Genomic DNA, 24,428 nt, shown 5'->3' on the forward strand with positions numbered 1-24,428 from the left:
AAAATCACTAACCAACTACAAGCGACCATCTCTCCAAGCACCTTCTACTGCAGATTTGAAAAGGATACTTTCACACCCCACACCCACACCCACCCAGCTGTACCACCGACCACCATTGCAACTCTGACTTCTGCATTGACCATATGAACAGGATGTGAGACGCATCTTCCAACTACTAAAGATCAACAAAGCGGTGGACCCAGACCTTGTGTCCTCATCCTGCCTCAAAGTCTGCGCTGACCAGCTCGCGCCAGTCTTCACACAGATCTTCAATAAATCTCTGGAACTGTGTGAAGTACAATCCTGTTTCAAACGCTCAACCATCATTCCAGACCCCAAGAAAAATGCAATCTTGGGTCTGAATGACTACAGGCCTGTCGCGCCGACATCTGTGGTCATGAAATCTTTTGAACGCATCATGCTGGACCACCTCAAGAGCGACACAGGACCCCTACTGGACACCCTGCAGTTTGCCTGCCGAGCAAACTGGTCTGTGGATGACGCAGTAAACATGGGACTGCATTTCATCCTAGAACACCTCGATGGCTCGGGGACCTACGCGAGGATCCTGTTCGTGGACTTCAGCTCAGCGTTTAACACCATCATCCCCAAACTCCTCTCCAAGCTTCTCCACCTCAGCGTCTCACCTGCCATCTCCCAGTGGATTTATAGCTTCCTGATGGGCAGGACACAGCAGGTGAGGCTGGTGGACACCACCTCATCCACACGCGCCATCAGCACTGGGGTGCCCCAAGGATGTGCCCTCTCTTCGCTGCTCTTCTCTCTCTACATGAATGACTGCTCCTCAGCGGACCCGGCTGTTAAACTCCTGAAGTTTTGAAATGACACCATGGTCGTCAGCCTCATCAAAGACAGTGACGAGTCTACGTATCGACAGGAAGTGGAGCGGCTGGAACTGTGGTGTGGCCAACACAACCTGGAGCTGAACAAGCTCAAGACTGTAGAGATGAACAAACATTTTGTAGCATCAGCAGTGTAATAAGCACCAAACATAACAAAGGTTATCAGCAAGCACTATGCTTTGCACGAAGAAGGGGTGGAACATAAAACATACCTGTACACAGCGGTAACTGAAATAATATACTTGTACTGTATCTGTATCTGGTACTAAATGTTCAATGTTCATTTTCGGTGTGTTTTTATGAAACACTACTGTTTTTTTCCTCTTTTATCATACAGCTCACTTGCAACTAAGCCGTGACTGCAGCTCCTAAAGGGAAAATACACGAGTTAGTTAGTTAGTTAGCAGCATTATATAAAAAAAATAATAATAATAACCAAGACGTATTGAATGGGCCATGGAAGGTCCAAATCAAAATGCAGATACCTGTAGTGTAGACATATATTTTTTTTCATTTAAACTTAATAAACTGCATCAAGTCAACTCATATGACACGTTTCTTGTGAAGGGCACACCCTGCTTTTGAAATGTTACCGGTTTGTCGTCAAAATTTGTATGTTTTAGATCCCCAAGTAGATGCTAGCTGTTCTTTCAAGCTACAGTTCAGTAGAATATTCAGAATTATTCACAACTGCAATCAATGTTAAATTCTCTCAGGACATCATGAATTAATTAATGCCTGGCCGCCCTCAAAGGAGATCATGTGGTGCAGTAAGAGTGTGTTCAGTCTACTACAGTCTTGCCAGATCTCGGGCATCCTTTTCCTTCCGGCAATCGGACTCCTCTTGCACAGCTTATACTGGCATGCTCTCCTAGCAATGGCGACTCATTTCTCCTACCTCTCCGGGCTACGCTTTTTGTCTCCTTTACTGGAGGAGACAAAAATAAATTAAATTAAATTGCTCTTATCATCCTACAATGTATACAGTAACATGGCTACCTTGTTCATGTCATAATTATTGTCAGTCTCTACAGATGACGTACTGTGCTTATGTGTTTAACTAAAGACAGAAATGTATTGTCATGCATTGAAAAAGCATGTTTTAACACTTCGTCATGTCCAAAATACGAACTGGAGCTTAATCGTAAAGCAAATGGAGCTGCAAGTGGTTGAGCGTTTATTCTGTCCCTATAAGCAGGGTTTGTAGTCCCCAAAAATTTTTATAAGTTGCCTGTTGTCAAGTTTAAGCATGTCTCCCACTCACCTTGAGCCATTGAAGTTCTCATTACAATTGTTGTCTTTTTTGTATATATGGTATAGCCATTAATCAAGGCTGGTTCCACTGGCAACTTAGATAGGATATCCAAAATAATAACTCTTGCTCTCATTGTCCTTTAGGATCGGGAAAAAAAATGAAAGCATCCATATCTTTTCTGGTCCTACTTCACGCAATTGTGGTCCATTGCCTGAGAGTGGTGTCAAAGAGAGGCTCAGGTAAGTCTTTTTTTACTGGATCTATGAAACAAAATGCAAAATACAATGACCAGCATATGGAAAGGCACCTAATCAATCAGAGGTTGCGCTAGACCACATTTGTGGGAACACATTTACAGCATGACTGTGTCGGAGTGCACAAGCCTAAACCCTTAAACATTTTGGGATAAACTAGATCTCTTCTCTGGATGTTCTCTGTGATCTCTGACCTGGGGGTGTGTTAGGGGGGTTTCATCCGATATAGGGGATTGTCTGTTATATTGAAGCACCTTTTTTCCCAAATGGAGGCCATATGCACCCATATTACTGTTCAGTACAAAATTATTGTTTTGTAGGTTTTTTTTCGTGGACTAAAATGCCCACTACACCGTTAAGTTATTGTACATAAATATGAAAAAAAAGCTTGAAAATGTTTAAAAGTTTCACAATTTATCCAAACTTACCACGCCGGTGAGCTTGGTCATCGTGATATTGTTGACGTACAGTAATCGTCATTGGCGAGTCGCTTTCATGAGCCTTGAGGAATTAGTGTACTTCCTAGTTCCAAATCTGTTGCCAAAGGCGAACGGCTCGACAAAAAAAACAAAACAAAAAAAACTCGCTGTACCAAAAAAAGCATGTTTCAGACTCCAAAGACTTCCTGCTCTCTCTCGCTCTATGCACAATAGACAATAAATAGAACCATCATGACATGACCACCACTTCAATGCCCCACATTCAACATGGCCACCACGTAGTCACAGGAGGTGAGAGAGGCACGTCTTTTGGAATTTCATGTAGTCATATTGTATATCTGTGACATGGAAATACGTCGGTCCCATTCTTCATTGCGCCACAGAGCCAGTAAACAACAGCCACCAATTCTGGAATTGATAAACTTTGTCAATGGCATTGTCAACGGATCGTCGGATTGTCCCGACGATCCGTTTTATTCGATATCCATTATATCGGGGTCTGTTTTATCGAGGTTCCACTGTACATACATTGCTAAGCCATCATGTTTTACAACTTGACCGAAACAAACACGAGTATCACCAACACATGAAAAAGGACGTTTTCAGTTGTGTCACAGTATTGCAGTAATAAGTTAACCTTTTTGAGTTAGTGGCATCTATTGACATTACCTCTATTTGTCTGGAGATGTAAATAGTGCATGAGAAAACTTTATAATCCATGAAACTTTTTTTCTTGGGACACCCACTCCCAAAGTGTTTGTTGCCTCTCAAGATATTTTGTATAATTACCATTTTAGGGAGATATATGCATCTCAAAGCTATTAAACGCAAAGGAGATTTAATCGATACATTTTTGACACAGGTGCACTGTTAACACTAAGTCCTTTATGAGTCTCCTCAAGCAGAATTCTCTAATCATCTCCTTTGGCGATGCTTCACTAGCCTTCACTAGGGACAAGACTTTTTAACAGGAATAGCGTGGACTTTTTAAAAATGGACCTCGACTCTTTCACCACCACCCACTTCTTTAAATTGTACCTTTTTTCTTTATTTGAAGCCATGCTGTTTAAGAGTGATTGTGCGGTTGACAAAGTTCGCTTAAAAATTGCGTATGTAGTAGCAAGGGGCTCTGGGTATATAACATAGCATGGATATGTACAGTGACCAGTGTCATGATAGTTTTGCATTTTCCATTATAGTTAGTTTTTATTTTAAATTTACTTTTATTTTTATTCAGTTAGTTTTAATTGGGTGGCACGGTGGCCGACTGGTTAGAGCGTCAGCCTCACAGTTCTGAGGAGCGGGGTTCAATCCCCGACCCCGCCTGTGTGGAGTTTGCATGTTCTCCCCGTGCCTGCGTGGGTTTTCTCCGGGCACTCCGGTTTCCTCCCACATCCCAAAAAACATGCATTAATTTGGGACTCTAAATTGCCCGTAGGTGTGAATGTGAGTGCGAATGTTATTTGTTTGTATGTGCCCTGCGATTGGCTGGCAACCAGTTCAGGGTGTACCCCGCCTCCTGCCCGATGATAGCTGGGATAGGCTCCAGCACGCCCGCGACCCTAGTGAGGAGAAGTCTCTCAGAAAATGGATGGATAGTTTTAATTGATTTTTAGAACAAGTTTGTTAGTTGAGAGAGACTTCAAGGAGTGTATGCGGTTTAAAGTGACGAGTAGTGCGATCATCTGGGACAATGTTGGTTGTGCAAATGTTACAGATACTCCTCAATCAGTGTGCAAATGGAGCAGATGCTACTCTGGCATGAGAGGCCAGTATATGCAAATAGTGCAGCATGGCGAGACAACCACAGTGAGTGCACAAGTAATACATAATTGGAAATGTGACAACGAACTCAAGTCAAAAAATTGCCATCTTATTGTAATGGAATTATAGGTTAGGTGTTTAAGAAGTTGATCGCAAGAGGGAAGAAGCTGTTGGAATGTCTACTAGTTCTAGTTTGCATTGATCGGTAGTGCCTACCTGAGGGAAGGAGCTGGAAGAGCTGGTGACCGGGGTGCGGAGGGTCCATGAGGATTTTGCACGCCCTTGTCTTCGTTCTGGGAGCGTGCAAGTCCTCAATGGTGGGTAGGGGGGTACCGACAATCCTTTCAGCAGTTTTGATTTTCCGTTGCAGTCGGAGTTTGTCCTTTTTTGTAGCAGCACCAAACCAGACTGTGATGGAAGAACACAGGACTGATTCGATGACCGCTGTGTAGAACTGTCTCAGCAGCTCCGGTGGCAGGCCGTGCTTTCTCAGAAGCCGCAGGAAGTACATCCTCTGCTGGGCCTTTTTGAGGACGGAGTTGATGTTGGTCGCCCACTTCAGGACCTGAGAGTTGTAATTCACAGGACCTTGAAGGTCTCGATGGTTGATACAAGGCAGCTGGACAACGTGAGGGGCAGCTGTGGTGAAGGATGCCTCCTGTGAAAATGTCCTTTTGTTGCAGTAGTTCAATCACCTGCTGGGTCAGTGAGACAAACTCATATTCTGCTTTCACATCTGCCTTTCGTGGTGGGAAACAGCAGCATTTTGAGACCGTAAAGGTGCTATCTATTCAGTAGCAGTCCAGTCCTTCCCGTTAGCAACATGCAGCAACAAAAACAGCTTGGATGTAAAAGTTAGCTTCTCTGCAAAACTTGTGCTTGGTCTGGGTGTCAGTCTGAAGAGCAGTCAATATGACAGCGGTGCCCGATGACGTCAATTATAGGCGACACACTACGATTCGCAAATGACTGTTCGACCTTCCTTCTGTATCCGTTCTGTATGTATTTATGTATTTATCCCAAATAAATAATACATTTAAAATTAACGCCGAAAGCTCATGTATGAAATTAATTGACAAAGATGAAAACTAAGGACATTTTCATTGTAATAATAGTTAGTTTTAGTTAGTTTTGCAAAGGTAAAATGTTGTTTTACGTAGTTAACGTTTTTTTTTTTTTAATTGTCATTTTTATTTTATTTGGTTTACGAAAATGTTGTAGTTATTGTGTTTCTTTTTTGTTTACCTTGACAGTGATGTGAAAAAGTATTGCTCCCCATCTCCAATTTCACATTTTTTTTTGCATTTTACCCCCTTTAATGTTTAAGATCATCAAAGAAATGTAAATATATGACAAAGATAACCCAAGAAAACATAAAACACTGTTTTTAAGTGTGAATTCATTTATTAAGGGAAAGAAAAAACTTTTCAATGCTACCTGGCGCTGTGTGAAAACGTAATGGCCTCCTTTGTTTAATCATCAATTAACTGTGGCTAATCACATTTATGGTTAATTTTCAAAAGGCCACGAGTCAAAGAAATAAAAAAATAGATGAGAAATAAAGTCATTGACATCTATCAGTCTGGAGAGGGTTACAAAGCCGTTTCTAAAGCTTTAGAACTCCAGCAAACCACGGTGAGAGCCATTATCCACAAATGGCTGACAAAAAATACCCCAAGAGTACAGCGACAACTCATCCAGGAGTTCACAAAGGAATCCAGCGCAACATCTAAATAACTGCAGGCCTCCCTTGACTCTGTTAAGGTCAGTGTTCATGACTTATAAATAAAGAAAAGACTGGGCAAAAATGGCATCCATGGCAGAGTTCTAAGGCACTAACCGCTGATGAGCAAAAGGAACATAAGAGCTCGTCTTATTTTGCAAAAAAATCATGTAAATGATTCCCAAGACTTTTGGGAGAATATTCTATGGACTGATGAGATGAAAGTTGAAGTTTTTGGATGGTGTGATATCTGGCGTGAATGTAACACAGCATTTTACAAAAAAAAAAAAAAAAAAGTCATACCAGCAGTCATACACTTGACTTGAATTTGATAGAAATGAGTGGAATGACCTTAAAAAGACTTCATGCTTGAATACCCTCCAGTGTTGCTGAATTAAAACAATTCTTCAAAGAAGAGTAGGTCAAAATCGGGTAGGTCATCTCCACAGAGATGTCAAAGAATTACTAGTTATAGAAAACGCTGGATTTCAGTTGTTGCTGCTGAGGGTGGCCCGACCAGTTATTAGGTTTAAGGGGCCATTATTTTTTCACATCGGGCCTGGTAGTTTTGAATGTTTTTATTCCTTTAATAAATACAATCACCATTTAAGAACAGCATTTTATGTTTACTTCTCTAAACTTTGTCTGATATTTACATTTGTCTGATGATCTTAAACATGAAAGTGGGGAAATTGCAAAAAATACGGAAAAAAAACGGGAGAAGGGCCAATACTTTTCACGGCACTGTATATTTTCTTGGATCTAATGAGATACTGTAATTCTTCATCTAAATTATCTGATTTGTCTGAAACTCAATAACATCAAAACGGAGGTCGTACTGTCATTAAGTACCATAATGTTAAATGGTAAATTGGGCTCGGCCTCATCTGTCGCCGGAATCTAATTTCATTTTAGCTGTAATTATATGACTTTTTCCCCCCATAACTGATTGTAAAATTGTGAAACGAGAAATCCTTAAAGTGCTCTAAAGATGAGCAAAATGAGTGCTCATAATTGTCTCGCATGAATTTCTTAATCAAATGTACAATCAAAGCGTTAAGTGTTAACCCTAATACAATTACACTACCAGATTAACACTTTCCCACTTTGCATCAGTCCATCTTAGATGAGCTCGGGACCAGAGAAGCCGGCGGCGTTTCTGGGTGTTGTTGATAAATAGCTTTTGCTTTGCATAGTAGAGTTTCAAGTTGCACTTATGGATGTACGGACTGTATTTACTGACATTGGTTTTCTGAAGTGTTCCTGAGCCCATGTGGTGATATCCTTTACACATTGATGTCGGTTTTTGATGCAGCGCCGCCTGAGGGATCGAAGGTCACGGGCATTCTATGTTGGTTTTCTGTCTTGCCTCTTACATGCAGTGATTTCTCCAGATTCTCTGAATCTTTTGATGATATTATTGACCGTAGATGATGAAATCCCTAAATTCCTTGCAATTGTACGTTGAGGAACATTGACCTAAAACTATTCGACTGTTTTCTCACACACTTGTTCACAAAGAGGTGAACCTCGCCTCAGCTTTGCATGTGAATGACTGAGCAATTCAGGGAAGGTCCTTTTATACCCAATCATGGCACCCACCTGTTCCCAATTAGCCTGTTCACCTGTGGGAGGTGTTGAATGAGCATTCCTCAACTTTCTCAGTCTTGTTTTCCACCTGTCCCAGCTTTTTTGGAACGTGTTGCAGCCATAAAATTCTAAGTAAATGATTATTTGCTAAAAACAATAAAGTTTATCAGTTTGAACATTAAATATATTGTCTTCGTAGTGTATTCAATTAAATACAGGTTGATCATGATTTGCAAATCATTGTATTCTGTCTTTATTTATTTTTAATACAACGGACCCAACTTCATTGGAATTGGGGTTGTACATGATGGCTCTGACATATGCATGAAGAGTAGAACAAGGTACACTATGCCTCATTGCCTCTGCCAAGGAGGTTATATTTTCATTGTCATTTGTTTGTTACCACAATCCATCTGATACTATTCGGAGACAGGGAACTTTACATTTCACAATCCACAATTTCTCATTCATATAATCATGGAACTTACTGATCAAATTCGGTCATCTGCATGAAGTAGATAATGTATCTATGTGGGTGTCATATCTGCTCTGGATCCAAATGACGATTGTTACGCCTTAGCAGAGGTATTTGCTCAGAGTACTCATGATACTCGTCAGACAAGCAATCAAAACTGGTGTGGAGATCTTAATGGATGACTAGCATGTGTGGACAGCTTTTAACACTTTGTACATTTTCAGAGTATTATACAGTATGCTATTTGATGCATTGAATTGATGCATGGTAGAAGAGTCATGCACATTTATGGTTACTTGGCAGTGAGCTATAAGGAGCACAGTCCAGTCTGACTAAATTTGAAAAATATTTTGTACTGCAGTGATTCCTAGCCAGAGTGCCTTGACACACTAGCGTGCCACGAGGGATCATCATGGCTGTGTGTGAAATGATCAGTTTTCACTTAAATAGTCCGAAAATTATTTATGAATTACAAATATGTGTTTGTTCATCTATCTATGCCAGCGACATATAGTGAAAGGCAGAACAATGAAATGCTTTTCCATTGGATGGCAAAAAGTAAATTAACCTGTGCATACATCTGTTTTCATTCATACAACAAAATAAGTCATGGCTTCCTGCGTGTACGTGAGCTCTGTGCTCAATTAAATAGATCCAGATTTTACACTGAGTAAGTCTTTTGTGAGTAAAGTGACAAGAAATTAACATTATTTCATTATTTTTGTTTTAGTGAGGTGCCGTAAGATTTTTCTTATGTAAAATGGTTGCCTTGGTTCAATAAATGATGGGAAACACAAATGTACACCATATACTTGTGGTATGTCGCCCCCGTCCCCCCCGCCCCCATTATTCCTTCTTAATCACAACAGTGTGAAAGTGTTTTTCTTACTGCACAATTTGTACCTTCAAGGGGAAATTTACACTACTCTATTCTTTGTGTTGATATGCCAGGTTTTTATGATATAAGAAAATGAGACCAAGATAAATCACTTTAAAAACCTTTTCCACCATTAGTGTGACCTATAACCTGTACAACTGAACTTTAACTGTTCTAGTAGGCTTTTCCGATATTTTTTAATTATTTTTTTTACTTTCTAGTAGTAGCATGAAGGTTTTGTGCTCCTGCTGACTGATATTTGAAACTGTTCATAAGTCCCCCCACCTTGACTATGGCCCCAGTTCCATCTAAACAAAACCAAAAAAGGCCCCACTGTGCTTCACACTAGATATGTTAGTCTTTTGGTGATGACCAGTGTTGTGTTTGCACCAAACATCCACCCATTTTCTACACCGCTTCTCACGGGTATGCTGGAGCCTATCCCAGCTAACTACGGGCAGTAGGTGGGGTACATCCTGAACTGGTTTCCAGCTAATCGCAGGGCACATATAAACAGACAACCATTCACACTCACATTCAAACCTACGGACAATTTAGTCTTCAATTAACCGACCGTCCATGTTTTTGGAGGGGGAAGGGTGCGCATGAAAGAGGACGGTAAAACCTCCGGAGTACCCGGAGAAAATCCACACAGGCACAAGAAGCACATGCAAACGCCAGACAGACAAGGCCGGATTTGAACCCAGATCCTCAGAACTGTGAGGCAGATGTGCTAACCAGTCGATCACCGTGCTGCCTGTACCAAACATATCTTTTGGAATTATGACCAAAAGCTTAAACCTTGATTTCATTAGATCGTAACTCAATTTCCCACATACGTTGGGTAAAGTGTTGTTTTTTTCCTTGTAAGATAAAGCTTAGGCTACCACCCTTCCCCATAGCCCAGACATACACTAAGAAGGAGATGGGAGATTGTTGTTAAATGTACTAAACAGCCTGTACTAGCCAGAAATTCCTGCAGCTCTTTCACTCTTGGCTTCTTGGCAGCCTCTTGACCAGTTTTCATCTCATCTTCTCATCAATTTTGGAGGGCCGCCCAAGTCTTGGTAATGTCACTGTTGTGTCATATTTTCCCCACTTGATGATGACTATCCTCACTGTGTTATATTTAATGCCTTCGAAATTGTTTTGTCCCCTTCTACCACTTTGAACAATGAGCTCCCGCTTGTGCTGTAAGATGTGACGATAAAAATATAAGTAAAAGCCTGCTAGAACATTTGAATTTTATTTGGGGTTAATCCCAGGCACTTGAAAATGTGGCAGGTGTTGCTGACTCTTATTTGATGTGTGTAAACTTTAAAAGTTATTGGTTATTTCCCGGCAGCACGGTGGCCGACTGGTTAGAGCGTCAGCCTCACAGTTCTAAGGACCCGGGTTCAATCCCTGGCCCCGACTGTGTGGAGTTTGCATGTTCTCCCCGTGCCTGCGTGGGTTTTCTCTGGGCACTCCGGTTTCCTCCCACATCCCAAAAAAAACATGCATTAATTGGAGACTCTAAATTGCCCGTAGGCATAACTGTGAGTGCGAATGGTTGTCTGTTTGTATGTGCCCTGCGATTGGCTGGCAACCAGTTCAGGGTGTACCCCGCCTCCTGCCCGATGACAGCTGGGATAGGCTCCAGCACGCCCGCGACCCTAGTGAGGATAAGCGGCTCAAAAAATGGATGGATGGATGGATGGTTATTTCTCAACACACCCACAAACCTATTTATAAGAAGGTGTGCCCACTTTTACAACCACATTATCTACTTCCCCTGTCTTAAATATTTCATTTTGTTACTGAGTTGTGTAGGTCTCATTAATGGTGCAAAACGTTTTGAAATTAATTATCTTCGTCTCATGTATTATACAAAAAAAATAATAATTGAATGGGGTGTGTAGACATTTTATATCCATTGTACTGTATACAGAAAAATATCAATTATAATATTACCAGCCAGAGATGGTCCAAAGGCCTGGTGAGGCTTTATCGAGTGCAGCTCCAGTGGTCCCCTTTACACGACCAACTTCTTTTACACATTCTTGAGAGGAAGAATCAAGGACGTCCTGACAGTCAATTAAATTTACTATCTTCACACCCATCGTAACGTCCAACTCAGGGAGGACATCCACATTAATAAGTCTGTTAAAGGGTAGAATCTACCCTCCCCATTAATGAGGCTAATCAGAATAAGTGCCTCGCTTAATTGAACGAGACAGCGACTTCTGACCAGGGACGTCATCGTGCAGTGCAAGTTTAATCACCAGAAACCACTTAAGTTTGTAATTGATATTAAAAAAAAAAAAAAAAAAACTTCAACATGGAAGGAATCTGTCACTCACAAACTCTGAGCCTGCAATAAAGCTTTACTCCTCTACTACTCTTGAATGTTTTATTGCATTTACCCATTCATTCACCATCTCCGGACTTATCTATCCTACCTAAAAGAAATGTAAGCAAAACAAACAAACAGTGAAGCATAGATACATCTATTTTCAATGCAAAAAACTAAAATAAATAAATAAATAAATGATTGAAGATTCTAAATTGCCCGTTGGTGTGAATGTGAGTACGAATGGTTGTTTGTTTGTATGTGCCCTGAGATTGGCTGGCGACCAGTTCAGGGTGTACCCCGCCTCTCGCCCGAAGTTTGCTGGGATAGGCTCCAGCACGCCCGCGACCCTAGTTAGGATAAGTGGTACAGAAAATGGAATGAATGAATGATGATATAAATAAATAAACAAACAAATGGAAAAAATAAAATCAGACTATGTGCTTTTGGACATTGGAAGTTGTAAACAGCAACAACCAATGTTAATTTTAATGCACACAGGACCCAACAAAATGTTGTTAAAATGACTACAGTGATATCATTAAAAGTGGCAGGACTATTAAAACATTTCATTCATCCATCCATTTTCTGTACCGCTTTATCTTCACAAGGGTCGCGGGCGTGCTGGAGCCTATCCCAGCTTCGTAATTAAATAATTTTTCGTCAAAGAAAATTGGATTAGATTGTCGATGAATAGACAGACGTGAACATAAACAACAAAATTCAATAAAATGTTTATTTACCATCAGGCTACAACATACAAACTTTTTTTTATCTCTCTCAATAAAACTTTGATAAAAGGTACATAAAATATTTTTGCCTGCAAAAAAGGAGTTGAGTATCCTAAGCAAGTAAATTCTCTAGTTACCGTATTTTCACAACCATAAGGCGCACCGTATTAAAAGGTGCAGTCTCTGTTACGGGGTCTATTTCTGTATTTAACACATACATAAGGCGCACCGTATTATTGGGCGCAGGCATGGTAAAACATACGCTAGCTTAAAACATAAGGTAGCATGCATGCACGCTAAAACAATGTTTTTAAAAAGGCAGCGGGAGCAAAACTGAGTTCGGTTGTACTTTTATTGAAGTATTTAACAATGTACTCGCGTTATTTTTTTTAATCATTCCTCATCCCCAAATCCATCAAAGTCCTCATCTTCTGTATCCGAAATGAACAGCTGGGCAAGTTCTCCATCAAACATGCCGGGTTCCCTCTTGTCATTGTCGGAGTCAGTCTCCTTGGGGGGGGGGGCGTTTTCCTGCTTCCTCCACTTGCGAACCATGGATTTGTTGATCTTGAATTCTCTCGCGGCTGCGCGATTCCCATGTTCCTCCACGTAACTGATAGCTTGCAGTTTAAACTGTGCTTCGTAAGCGTGTCTCTTCGTAGGTGCCATTTACGGGGGTCCTTAGCCAAACCGATGTTGTTTTACACAATGCACATACCGGCACTTTATACGTACTGGGTGCGTGCCTTTAGACAGACATCTATAGGACCAGAGTGTGAGTGAGGGGATACCGAAGCAATTAGTGAGTGGCCCCAAATGTCAGCATATTTATTCAGTTTAACCCTTGGTAAAGTAGAATTTTTTTGGGGTATATTTATTTTGTATTATTATTATTTTATTATTTTTTCCCAACATGAGGAATAATCGTGGTTACAATATTGATCAAAACAATGATGATGATTATTTTGGCCATTATCGTGCAGCCCTAATCTGCAACTATCCGTGTAAAGAATAAAAAGCAGAGGAGAAAGGACACAGCCCTGGGGAGAACCTGTTTGAGGATATGACTGAGGACTTGCATCAATTCACAGAAACCTGGTGCAGTCTGTCTGTTAAAAAGAAAAATCCAAGATCAGCATAAAATTTTATCAGGTAGCATAAAATTAGAGGATAGCCTCTCAATTAAAATATGTAGCTGCATCTTGTTATAAGCAGAGCTAAAATCTTGCATGGGATTTGGGTTGTTCAAAATGCTTGTACACTCTATCTAAAATGAAAAGCCTGGTGCATTCATCACCTTTAATCGCCTATTTGCCAAACTGCAGTGGATCGAGTTTTCCTAAAGTTAGTGTAATTATTTCTTTTTTCAGAATAAGTGCAAGCAGCATTTTGAGCTGGCAATATTCACAAACCTCCGCTAAAATTGGCTATATAAGGCTTTTTATTAACGGAAACATTTTTATCCAGGTGTTAGCCATTTTTGCTCGAGATCATGCTCTCTTTGCTTCTTGAGGGCTGTAGTCAGGGATACCAGGATTTCAGGGCCAAGTCCCCATTTTCCATCAAACTGCAGGAATGAGTGGACACGGGCTCAGGTTGTGATTTTCTCTATGAATACACCTTATTGAGTTGTGTCATACACACACGAGTTCACTTTAGTAGTGCTCCCTCTGTCACTCTCTCCTGCTTGCCCATTAAGTAGCCTGCACAACATGTTACGCTAACCATGTGAAATATTGAAGAACCTACACAAGAATAGGGAGAACATGCTCGCTCCTCACAGAGCGACCCACAAACTGGGTCTCAGAAATACTTTGCTGCCTCCATTGTACGTAATCAATCTTGTGGGTTATTAGAACTTGTCATGATTTGTCATATAGAGTTGGATTGCCCTTTAATTTTGGGTGCACATTTTCACGAAAAAACAAACAAACCCAAAAACACTTTATTTTGGGTCATGAAGCTAATGAGGTAATTCATTTAAGGCTCACTGAAATCCAGATTTGGGAATCAGGGTGGGTGGGTATTTGTGGCTGAAGAGTCCACGGGTCACACAGCTATCAATCAAACAGGCCCGAGGTAATACAGTATATCTCAGCTGCTCCAGCTGTTAAAGAGTTGCTGAGCTCGCATTATCTAACGGTGTTTCAGCTCTAAACACAATTATTTCAAGTTTAATATACTTCCGTGAAAGTTGGTTTCAGGATCCCTGAGCAAATTTTCCAGCCCACTTTCAACATTTGGGTTGCTCTGTACCAATTTGAGAGATTAGGTGTGTGGATGATAATAAACTGAAGTCCAAAGAGGATTAAAATATCACGAAGGCCGACTAGTGCTTCAATTAGGAGAATTTGGGTTCCAGGTTGGAGGAGGCAGACTTTAGAGGAAATTAAGAAATTAATAGGTTGACAACTGTGAATAGGGTATATAACATTTAAAGTAGCATTTAGACAATGTGGACATGAACAGTACTTTTCCCAGACATTTTTAAACCCCCCTCGACGGATTGGCTACTGAGTGAATGAAGCTGTTGAGTCCCAGTTGTAGGCGACTAATTGCCTGGATGGAGCAATGGGACTGCATACTGAAATATTACGTGCATTAATCACTGTGTGATGAATTGAGTGCAGCACTCCCCTCAATCTTAAAAGTCATTTGGCTGAGTGCATCACCTATTTGTACCTCCAGACAATATGTAATCAATGAACAGATAAAAAGTTGGTGCCTAAATTGAGAAGCATAGTATTTTATAGTTGTTGCATTTGCAGTTGTTTTTATTTAAATGTATTTTATTTATTTATTTATTTTTTGTTCCCCGGTGCGTGTGACTCCCATTTCTCAAGAGAAATATTACATCTACAGCTTTCTACATTACATGTTTTACAGCCAAAATCATGCTATATTCATTTGTTGTCAGTGATAATTTCGTTTCTTTCTCCTTTTCTCTGTCACTGCTACAGTCACACAAGTTAATCCTGGGCATATGTTGCTGGGATTGTATTAGAGTTGATTAAGCAACACAGTAGATATTTCAAACTTAACGGCACTTACCACGATCTTGGATTCTAGGCAAGTTTTTATTTTGTACAGTTAATTGTGTTGTGTTTGTATGTATAACTGGCTAAAATGAGTAACCCTTCAATCAGGCAGCATGTTAGATTAACTAGTGCACGATTTTGCCCACAAACAGTGATGGACCTTGAAATGTAGCAACAACTTTTGTAGCTGTTGATCAATAACAAGATGCCCTTAATTGGTTTATGCAAGTCAACCTTTTACTTGCACATTCAAATTAATTTAGAATATATTTGTCTGCATGAATAAGTCAAGCAGAAGTGTAGTATACATGTATTCCTGTCTACAGTTCTAAAATTACTACAGTATAGTTTTTGAAAGGATTGTGTCAAGAGCCTTTTTTTTTTTTCCAAAAATAGGTACAAAAGAACTCTTCATAGAACTCAATAGAATGCCAAACTATCTTCCCCTAAAACCTTACAATAATCCCTGTTAGTAATCACTATTTTATAGAATAGGACACACAAGAGTGCAGAGTTAGCACTAGCACCAGCTAATTTCAATGTCAATCGGTTTACAATCTCAGGTTTTCAGATTTCTACTCATGGGATTGATGGGAGGTTTGTGACCCTCGGCCCCCTCAGAATATCTTGTAATGCAGTTTAAGGAGTGCACAGGGCAGAGAAGTGAAGTTTGTGTGAAAGGCTGAAGTCTCCCAGTAGTGTGGCATCTGATGATTAGGCTGTCAAGCACGCTGGTATCAGCCAGGCACTCAGCGTGTGGCCTTTGCAGAATTGCGTTTTGGGGAAGTTTGAATACACGCTCTGCTTTTGCTAGTTCAGTCGTCGATCAGTGAGAGCTTAGACTAAAAACACTACTATCTTGTTCTTTTTGTGCTTTTGCCTTTCTTTTCATTGTTCCCGTTTCATCCATCTGTCCGTCTGTCTGTCCATCCATCCATCCATCCAGTGCCTTCCACTTATCTGGGGTCAGATCGTGGCATCTTAAGCAGGGAAGCCCAGACTTCTTACCCTCTCCTCAGTCACTTTATGCAGCTTTTCCAGCAGCTTTTCCAGGGCTATCCCAGGGTATTCCCAGGCCTGCCGCGAGACATTGTCTCTCCAGCATGTCCTGGGCCGTCCCCGGGATGTCCTCCCAGGGAGGCGTCCAGGGGGCATCCTAACCAGATGCCCGAGCCACATCATTTGGCTCCTCTCAATGCGGCTCTGCTCTGAACACCTCCCAGATGACTGAGCTTGTCAACCTATCTTCTTTGAGCTTGTGACCATTGGTGAGGCTGGAAATGTAATTTGCCCGGTAAATCGAGAGCTTTGCCTTTTGGCTCAGCTGCTTCTTCATATCAACAGACCAATGCAGAGTCCGCAACACTACAGATGCTGCAGTGATCCACCTGACGATATCCCGCTCAATTTTCCCGTACTTGTAAACAGGATCTGTGTCGAACTCCTCTACTTGGGGCATGATCTCATCCACAAACTTGAGTGATGGCATGCCACCTTTTCCAACAGAGGGCAATGGCCTCAAATTTGGAGGTTCTGACTGTAATTTCAACTGCTTCACACTTGGCTGCCAAGTGCTCCAGTGACAGTTAAAGATCACAGCTTGATGAAGCCAACAGAACCACATCATTTGCAAAAAGCAGACACACAATACTGAGGTCACAAAACTGGACCCCCTTAATTCTTCGGCTACATCTAGAAATTGTATCCATAAAGGTTATGAACAGAATCATTGAAAAAGAGCAGCCTTGGCGCAGTACAACCTTCTCAAAAAATTAATCCAATTTATTGCTGGTAATGTGGACCAACCTCTGACACTATTCGTAAAGGGAACTAACAGCCCGTATTAGGGGGCCAGTACCCCAGACTCTCAGAGCACCCCACACAAGACTTCGCAAGGGACACGGTTGAATGCCTACTCCAATTCCACAAATTGTACATGTAGACTGGAGGGACTCTCTCGCGATGGCACCAGAGAGCTTTTTAACCACCTCAGGGGCCTCAACCACTGAGATAACAGTCTACCTCAACATCCCCACACTGCTTCCTCATAGCAATGTGTGTCAGTGCAATTGAGGAGGTGTTAAAAGTGTTCTCCCCGCTGACTCACAACATCCGAGTCAAGGTCAGCAATGACTCATCCCTACTATACACAGTGCTGATTGTGACTGCTAACCCCTCCTGAGCCAGCTTATGGTGGACCAGAATTTCCTCAAAGCTGTCAAGAAGTTTCTCTCCACGACTCCCACGAACTCCTCCCTCGGCCGAGTTTTAGCCACAGTGACCACCAAAGCTGTACCCATCAGCTGCCTCTGCAGTCCCACAGGCCAAAAAGCCCAATAGGACTCCTTATTCACCACAGCCGCCTCAACAATGGAGGCACGGTACATGGTCCACTTAGACTTTATGTCCCCCGCCCCTTCCCAAGGTGTGGTCAAAGTTCTTCTAGAGGTAGAAGTTGAAACTCCTTCTGACAGGGGACTCTGCTAGACTCTTTAAATCCTCACAATACATTTGTGTCTGCCAGCTCGTACAGGTATCCACCCCCACCATCGATGCCACAAACCACCAGGTGGTGATCAGTTGACAGCTCTGCCCTACTCTTTACCCAAGTGCCCAAGACATGTCCGACGACACGACCACAAAGCTGATCATCAGACTGTGGCCAAGGATTGGCCAAGGATGTACCGGTGCCAAGTGGAATAGAGTTCAACCTCTCTAAAGAGGCTTGGTTCTGGACTGGAGCCCAAGCTCTGTCTCAAGGCGAGCCCTATTATATCTAGCTGGAAAATCTTGATCCCCCACATAAGCTCAGGCTCCTTCGCTGCCAGAAAGGTGACATTTCACATCCCAAAAGCAAGTTTCCGGAGTGGGTAATTGGACTGCCAAGTCCCTTCTTCGACTGCTGTTCAGCTCACAATACACCCGAGCTCCTTGGCCACTCTCACAGGTGGTGAGCCCAAGGGAAGTGCCCTGTTTTCTGTGTGTGTGTGTTGTGTGTTTGTGTGTGTGTGTGTATATATATATATATATATATATATATATATATATATATATAATCCATATATATATGGATTATATATATGTGCTGGAGCCTATCCCAGCTATCGTTGGGTGAGAGGCGGGGTACAACATGAACTGGTCGCCAGCCAATCGCAGGGCCCATATACACAAACAACCATTCACACTCACATTCACACCTACGGAAATTTAGAGTCTTCAAGTAACCTACCATACAGGTTTTTGGGATGTGGGAGGAAACCGGAGTACCCAGAGAAAACCCACGCAGGCACGGGGAGAACATGCAAACTCCACACAGGCGAGGTCGGTTTTAAACCTGGATCCTTAGAACTCTGAGGCACATGTGCTAACCAGTCATCCACAGTGCCGCCTAAAAACATACAATCCAACATATTAGAATGAAGCTTGTTCTATGTAGTCTATTTAAAAAAGTTTTTTTCTTAAATCCAGGACAGTATATTTTTTACATTTCAAGTACAGTACAAAGAAACAACCATTCGCACTCACATTCACACCTAGGGGCAATTTAGAGTCTTCAATCAACCTGTTTTTGGGATGTGGGAGGAAACCGGAGTACCCAGAGATGCAGGCACGGGGAGAACATGAGAACTCCACACAGGCGGGGCCGGGATTTGAATCCCGATATGTATATATATATATATATATATATATATATTCCTGCAAAAAGCAAAAACACGATGTATTCTTAGAGCTCTCGAGGGAGTCCTGCCAAATCTAGGGCTTTTCAGTTTCCTTTTTCATGGGAGAATGGATGTAAGCTGGCTTGCAGTCATATGCCTGTTGGCTGCAGGAGGCTAATACACTGCAGGAATTTTGGAAACAAACCAGGTTATCTGGCCCTCTTTATTCTCAGAATGCAAGCAGGTCCATTCAAATGCCATTATTTTGCATTTTTACTGCAATTAGCCATGGTTAACTTAATTTTTATGTAATTAATTTGAAAAGCTGCTTAATCACTGCGTCTAATTAGGAAAATAAGTGCTGTTCGTTTATGAACTTTATTAACATTGTCTTGTGAGTAGTCACATATTTCCGCATTGTTATTTGTAAGTTGCTTATTTTTTTCCTTATAGTTGAAATGTTTGAATGTTTATCTCTTATTTACAATCACACTTGGGTGTCAGAAAATGGCAGTGGAATCCCAGCAGTGCAAGTTAATAAATTGTACATATCTATTAAGCTGCACTGTCATTTCCAAACTCTCTTGTAGGCACTGTACTATATATAAGCCCGTTTACTCAATCACAATGTTACATGGGGTTTCACCCTCACCATATACACATGCATAGAATGGGGATTTTTACTTAATATGCAGGCATAAGGAGGAAGAGGGGGCTTCATATGTAATTTAGAATAAACACATTTCATTTATTCCATTTTATATGACAAACAGTGTTGGTTTTGCAAATGTGAAATGTCTACTGTGCTGTGAATTGCTTTTATGGCCTCATTGGCCTTCTGAAACGATTAGCTTCCATGAATGCATAAATAAATAAAAGATGCGGAGAATAATTCTGGGGTGCATACAGGTTTTTTTTTTGTTTTTTTTTTACTGAAAAAACAGCAGGACTGCAATAGTTTAAAGAAGATGAGCAGTGAGGCACTGTCATCACAGTGATTGCTGGTAAAGATTCCAAGTGTGATATTGTTGATTTTTATGATTGCAGCACGGAGGTGGCAGCATCCAGTGATATTTCACTTGGTTCCCCAAAAATATACTGTATATTAGGCTTTACACGATCAGGATTTTTGGAGTTTAAAAAAAACAATAACCGATCACCGATCTGATCACAAGATGTGTCAGGCAAGATCAATGTGTCTCTTTACATGACTTGTTCATTTATTGTATATACTTGTGTACTGTATCCTGTATCCATCCATCCATCCATCCATTTTCTGTACAGCTTATCCTCACAAGAGTTGCGGGCGTGCTGGAGCCCATCCGTCCCAGCTCAAATTATTCTCGAGTATTTTAGACAAAAGGTAAAACACCAATGACCTCTAGGGGGCATTCAAGGATTGGCCACTGACATATGTTTAGGTCAAATCAACATTACAACGTGACAAAAATTATGTGTGCTAACTTACTGTAATTAAATTACTTTATTGAAATTAAATTACTTTAATAAATACTTTTAATGACATGCTTACCGTATATTACCATAAGGCACACCGGATTGTAAGGTGCAGTCTCAATTACGGGGTCTATTTCTGTACTTAAGCCATACATAAGGATTAATTATTATTATTATTAGTAGTAGTATTATTATTCGGTGCATGCTAAAACAAGGTAACGGAAGCAAAACAGTGAGTTTGGTTGAACTTTATTCTACTTTAAAAATTCACTTACATTATTTTTTTGATCACAAATCCATCAAAGTCCTCAACTTCTGTATCTGAATGAACAGCTGGGCAATTTCGCCATCAAACATGCCGGGTTCCCTCTCGTCCTTGTCGGAGTCAGTCTTGTTGCCGAGTGGCTGTTCAGCAATGATGCCGGCTTTCGCGAAAGCTTGGACAAGAGTCAAAGCAGATACCTTCACCCAGGCATCCACAATCCATTCACATATGGTGAAGTAACTCGCCCGGCGCTGCCTCCCAGTCTTAGTAAAGATGTGTTCGCCGTCTCTCATCCATCACTCCCACGCCGCTCGCAACTTCACTTTGAATGCCCTGTTTACACCGATGTCCAGTGGTTGGAGTTTGCTGGCAGTTGCTGCGCCACGGTAGTCCTTGCACGGATGGCGAGATGCCGCCTTTTCATAAAACGAAAGCACCAAGACGGACCTCCTTGAAAGTGTTCGATCTTCATGTCTTGTGCTATCGTTATTGCCTTCAGTCGAATGGTGACTGTAGAGACGCTTCTGCCGGCTGTTCTTGTGCTTGATTTTGAATTCTCTCGCGGCTGCTCTATTCCCATTTACAACCGCGTAGCTGATAGCCTGTAGTTTGAATTGTGCCTCGTAAGCATGTCTCTTCGCTGATGCCATCTTCGGGGGTCCTTAGCCAAACAAATGTTGTTTAGCAGCATACCGGTAGTACAGTATACCTACCGGAGGCGTGGCGGAGATATGCATACGTAATGTACGTAGCTTTACGTAATATTCTCTTATTAGATAATCGCTGCCAGCGTACGTAGTGTACGTATTACGTCCCTATGTCGGCGGAAAATGGCGGAAAACGGTCCGACAGTCAATGAAGCGGAGCGTTTACCAAAATCGCACAGCAACATATTAAAAGGTGCACCGTCAATTTTTGAGAAAATTAAAGCCTTTTAAGTACGCCTAATAGTGCGGAAAATACGGTACTCTAACTCTCTCACTGTCCCAGCTATATGGACGGATGTTTTGTCCAGAGTTTGAATCCGTTTGACTTTTCTTCTTTTTTTTCCCCCCCATGCTGCGTTGCTTGAACCCGGCATGCTTCTCGTGTACATTCTTCAGGTGCTCGATCACATTTGTTGCATTGAAGCATTGACGTTCCGCACAACTTAATTCAGTTCTGCACAGACTACAAATAACTTACGTGTTGTTTGTTCTGAGACACCGCAAAATAGTCCCACACCGACGACGTGTTTTTTCCACCGACAAGATTGAAAAAACTTTATTGGCCGTCAGATAGTTACAGTACTGCGCAACAAGACACGTGACAAGGCTAAAATGAACTAGGTTTTGGATTCATACGCGACGAAGATGCAGAGTTAAATGTCTTGTGCGGAGCCGATCGATGGCGTCATTGATCGGATCGATGACTTATGACATGAAAGCCAATCACCCAATCAGCATAAAATGCTAATTATCGGCCAATACCGACAACACCGATCAGATCGGCGTAAAGTCTACTGTATATTGTAAGTTGTCTATGATTTTTCAACTGATTTAGGTAAGGCAAGGCAGATTTATTTTCTATAGCGCATTACATACAAAAGGTAACTCAATGTGCTTTTCATGATTAAAAACATTTTAAAACAAAGAGCACAAAACATTTAAGAAAAACAAAGTATAGAAAGTAAAATTAAAAAAAAACAAAAAAAAAACGGAGTGCCCGGAGAAAACCCACGCAGGCACGGGGGGAACATGCAAACTCCACACAAGCGAGGCCAGGATTTGAACCCCGGTCCTCAGAACTGTGAGGCAGATGTGCTAACCAGTCGGCTACCGTGCCGCTCATATTTTGATTCAGTACATTAAAATTGTCTTAAATCGGCAAAAAAAAATCTTAGACAATTTGTTGTTGACCAGTTTAATCTATTGGCATCAACCGCTAACTGAGACTCACTACAGATGTAGGTGGGCGGCACAGCTCTGCATCCCACCAGGGTTCAGACAACATGGCACACAGCCATCTCATGGTCCCATTTACTCTTGTAAGAAATTATCCCAGCCTCTGGACTAATCCTTTTCTCACTCGTGTTTTGTGTGAGCTCTGTGAAAATTGGAGTGTCCCTCAGTCAATTAAATGTGATTTTTGAAGGTTTTAATGTCATTATGCAGTCTAAGAAGGCCCATGACTGAAATGTCACATCTTTTGGTTGCTACTTGCTGTTATACTGGATGTACTTATGAATAATTCCACACTGTTATTTTTTTAGAAGCATATATCATCCCCACTGTGAAGTAAAAAAAAGGAAAAAAAACACACCCATAGGCATTTTAAAAATGATCTACGTTCACGGGTAGTGGGAAGTGCTATTTAAATTTATTTAGATGATCAGAAGCTTGAAAAAGCAATGTTAGTTTAAATGCTCTTCTTGTTTTCCTTTAGGCTTGTCCCTTTAGGGGTCGCCACAGCACGTCATCCTTTTCCATGTAAGCCTATCTCCTGCATCCTCCTCTCGTACACCAACTGCCCTCATGTTTTCCCTCATTACATCTATCAGCCTTCTCTTTGGTCTTCTTCTCTTGCCTGGCAGCTCCATCCTCATCACCCTTCAACCAATATACTCACTCGCTCTCATCTGGATGTGTCCAAACCATTGAAATCTGCTCTCTCAAACTTTGTCTCCAAAACATCTAACCTTGCCTTTCCATCTGATGAGTTCATTTCTAATTTTATCCAACCTGGTCACTCCGAGAGCGAACCTCAACATCTTCATTTCCGCAACCTCCAGCTCTGCTTCCTGTTGTCTCTTCACTGCCACTGTCTCTAATCTGCACATCATGGCTGGCCTCACCACTGTTTTATAAACTTTGCCCTTCATCCTAGCAGAGGCTCTCCTGTCATATAATACACCTGACACCTTCCTCCACCCGTTCCAACCTGATTGGACCCTATTCTTCACTTCGTGACCACACTCACCATTGCTCTGGACGGTTGACCCCAAGTATTTAAAGTCCTCCACCCTTGCTATCTCTTCTCCCTGTAGCCTCACTCTTGCCCCACCACCCCTCTCATTCATGCACATATATTCTGTCTCACTTCGGCTAATCTTCATTCCTCTGCTTTCCAGTGCATGCCTCCACCTTTCTAACTATTCATCCACCTGCTCCCTGCTTTCACTGCAGATCACAATGTCATCTATGAACATCATGGTCCACGGGGATTCCAGTCTAACCTCATCTGTCAGCCTATCCATCACCACTGCAAACAGGAAAGGGCTCAGGGCTGATCCCTGATGTAGTCCCCCCTCCACCTTGAACTCCTCTGTCACACCTACAGCACACCTCACTACCATTTTGCTGCCCTCATACATGTCCTGTACTATTCTAACATACTTCTCTGCCACCACAGACTTCTGGATGCAGTACCACAGTTCCTCTCCAGTACCACAGTTCCTCTCCAGTTACTCTGTCATAGGCTTTCTCTCGATCTACAAAGACACAATGTAGCACCTTCACTGTACTTCTCCATCAACACCCTCAAGGAAAATAATGCATCTGTGGTACTCTTTCTATATAACCATACTGTACTTCTGTCCTGAGTCTAGCCGCCACTACTCTTTCCCATAACTTCATGTGGCTCATCAACTTAATTCCTCTATTGTTCCCATAGCTCTGCACATCCTCTCCCAGATGCTTCCGTACCTCTACAAGAATGTCATTAGGACC

At 41.6% G+C, this 24,428-nt stretch overlaps 1 protein-coding gene across 7 annotated transcripts in view; it reads left to right on the top strand.

Moving 5' to 3' along the window:
* LOC133410360 (interleukin-1 receptor accessory protein-like 1) overlaps positions 1–24,428 on the top strand; it is a 234,255-nt gene that overhangs the window by 23,318 nt on the left and 186,509 nt on the right. For all 7 annotated transcript variants that reach the window (XM_061691474.1, XM_061691457.1, XM_061691448.1 and 4 more), the window contains one exon: positions 2,262–2,357. In XM_061691474.1, the coding sequence (XP_061547458.1) occupies positions 2,276–2,357 (82 nt within the window). In that variant the 5' untranslated portion in view covers positions 2,262–2,275. The remainder of the gene's footprint in view (positions 1–2,261; positions 2,358–24,428) is intronic.

Source organism: Phycodurus eques, chromosome 1 (assembly GCF_024500275.1).
Source record: "Phycodurus eques isolate BA_2022a chromosome 1, UOR_Pequ_1.1, whole genome shotgun sequence".
Taxonomy (NCBI): Eukaryota; Metazoa; Chordata; class Actinopteri; order Syngnathiformes; family Syngnathidae; genus Phycodurus; species Phycodurus eques.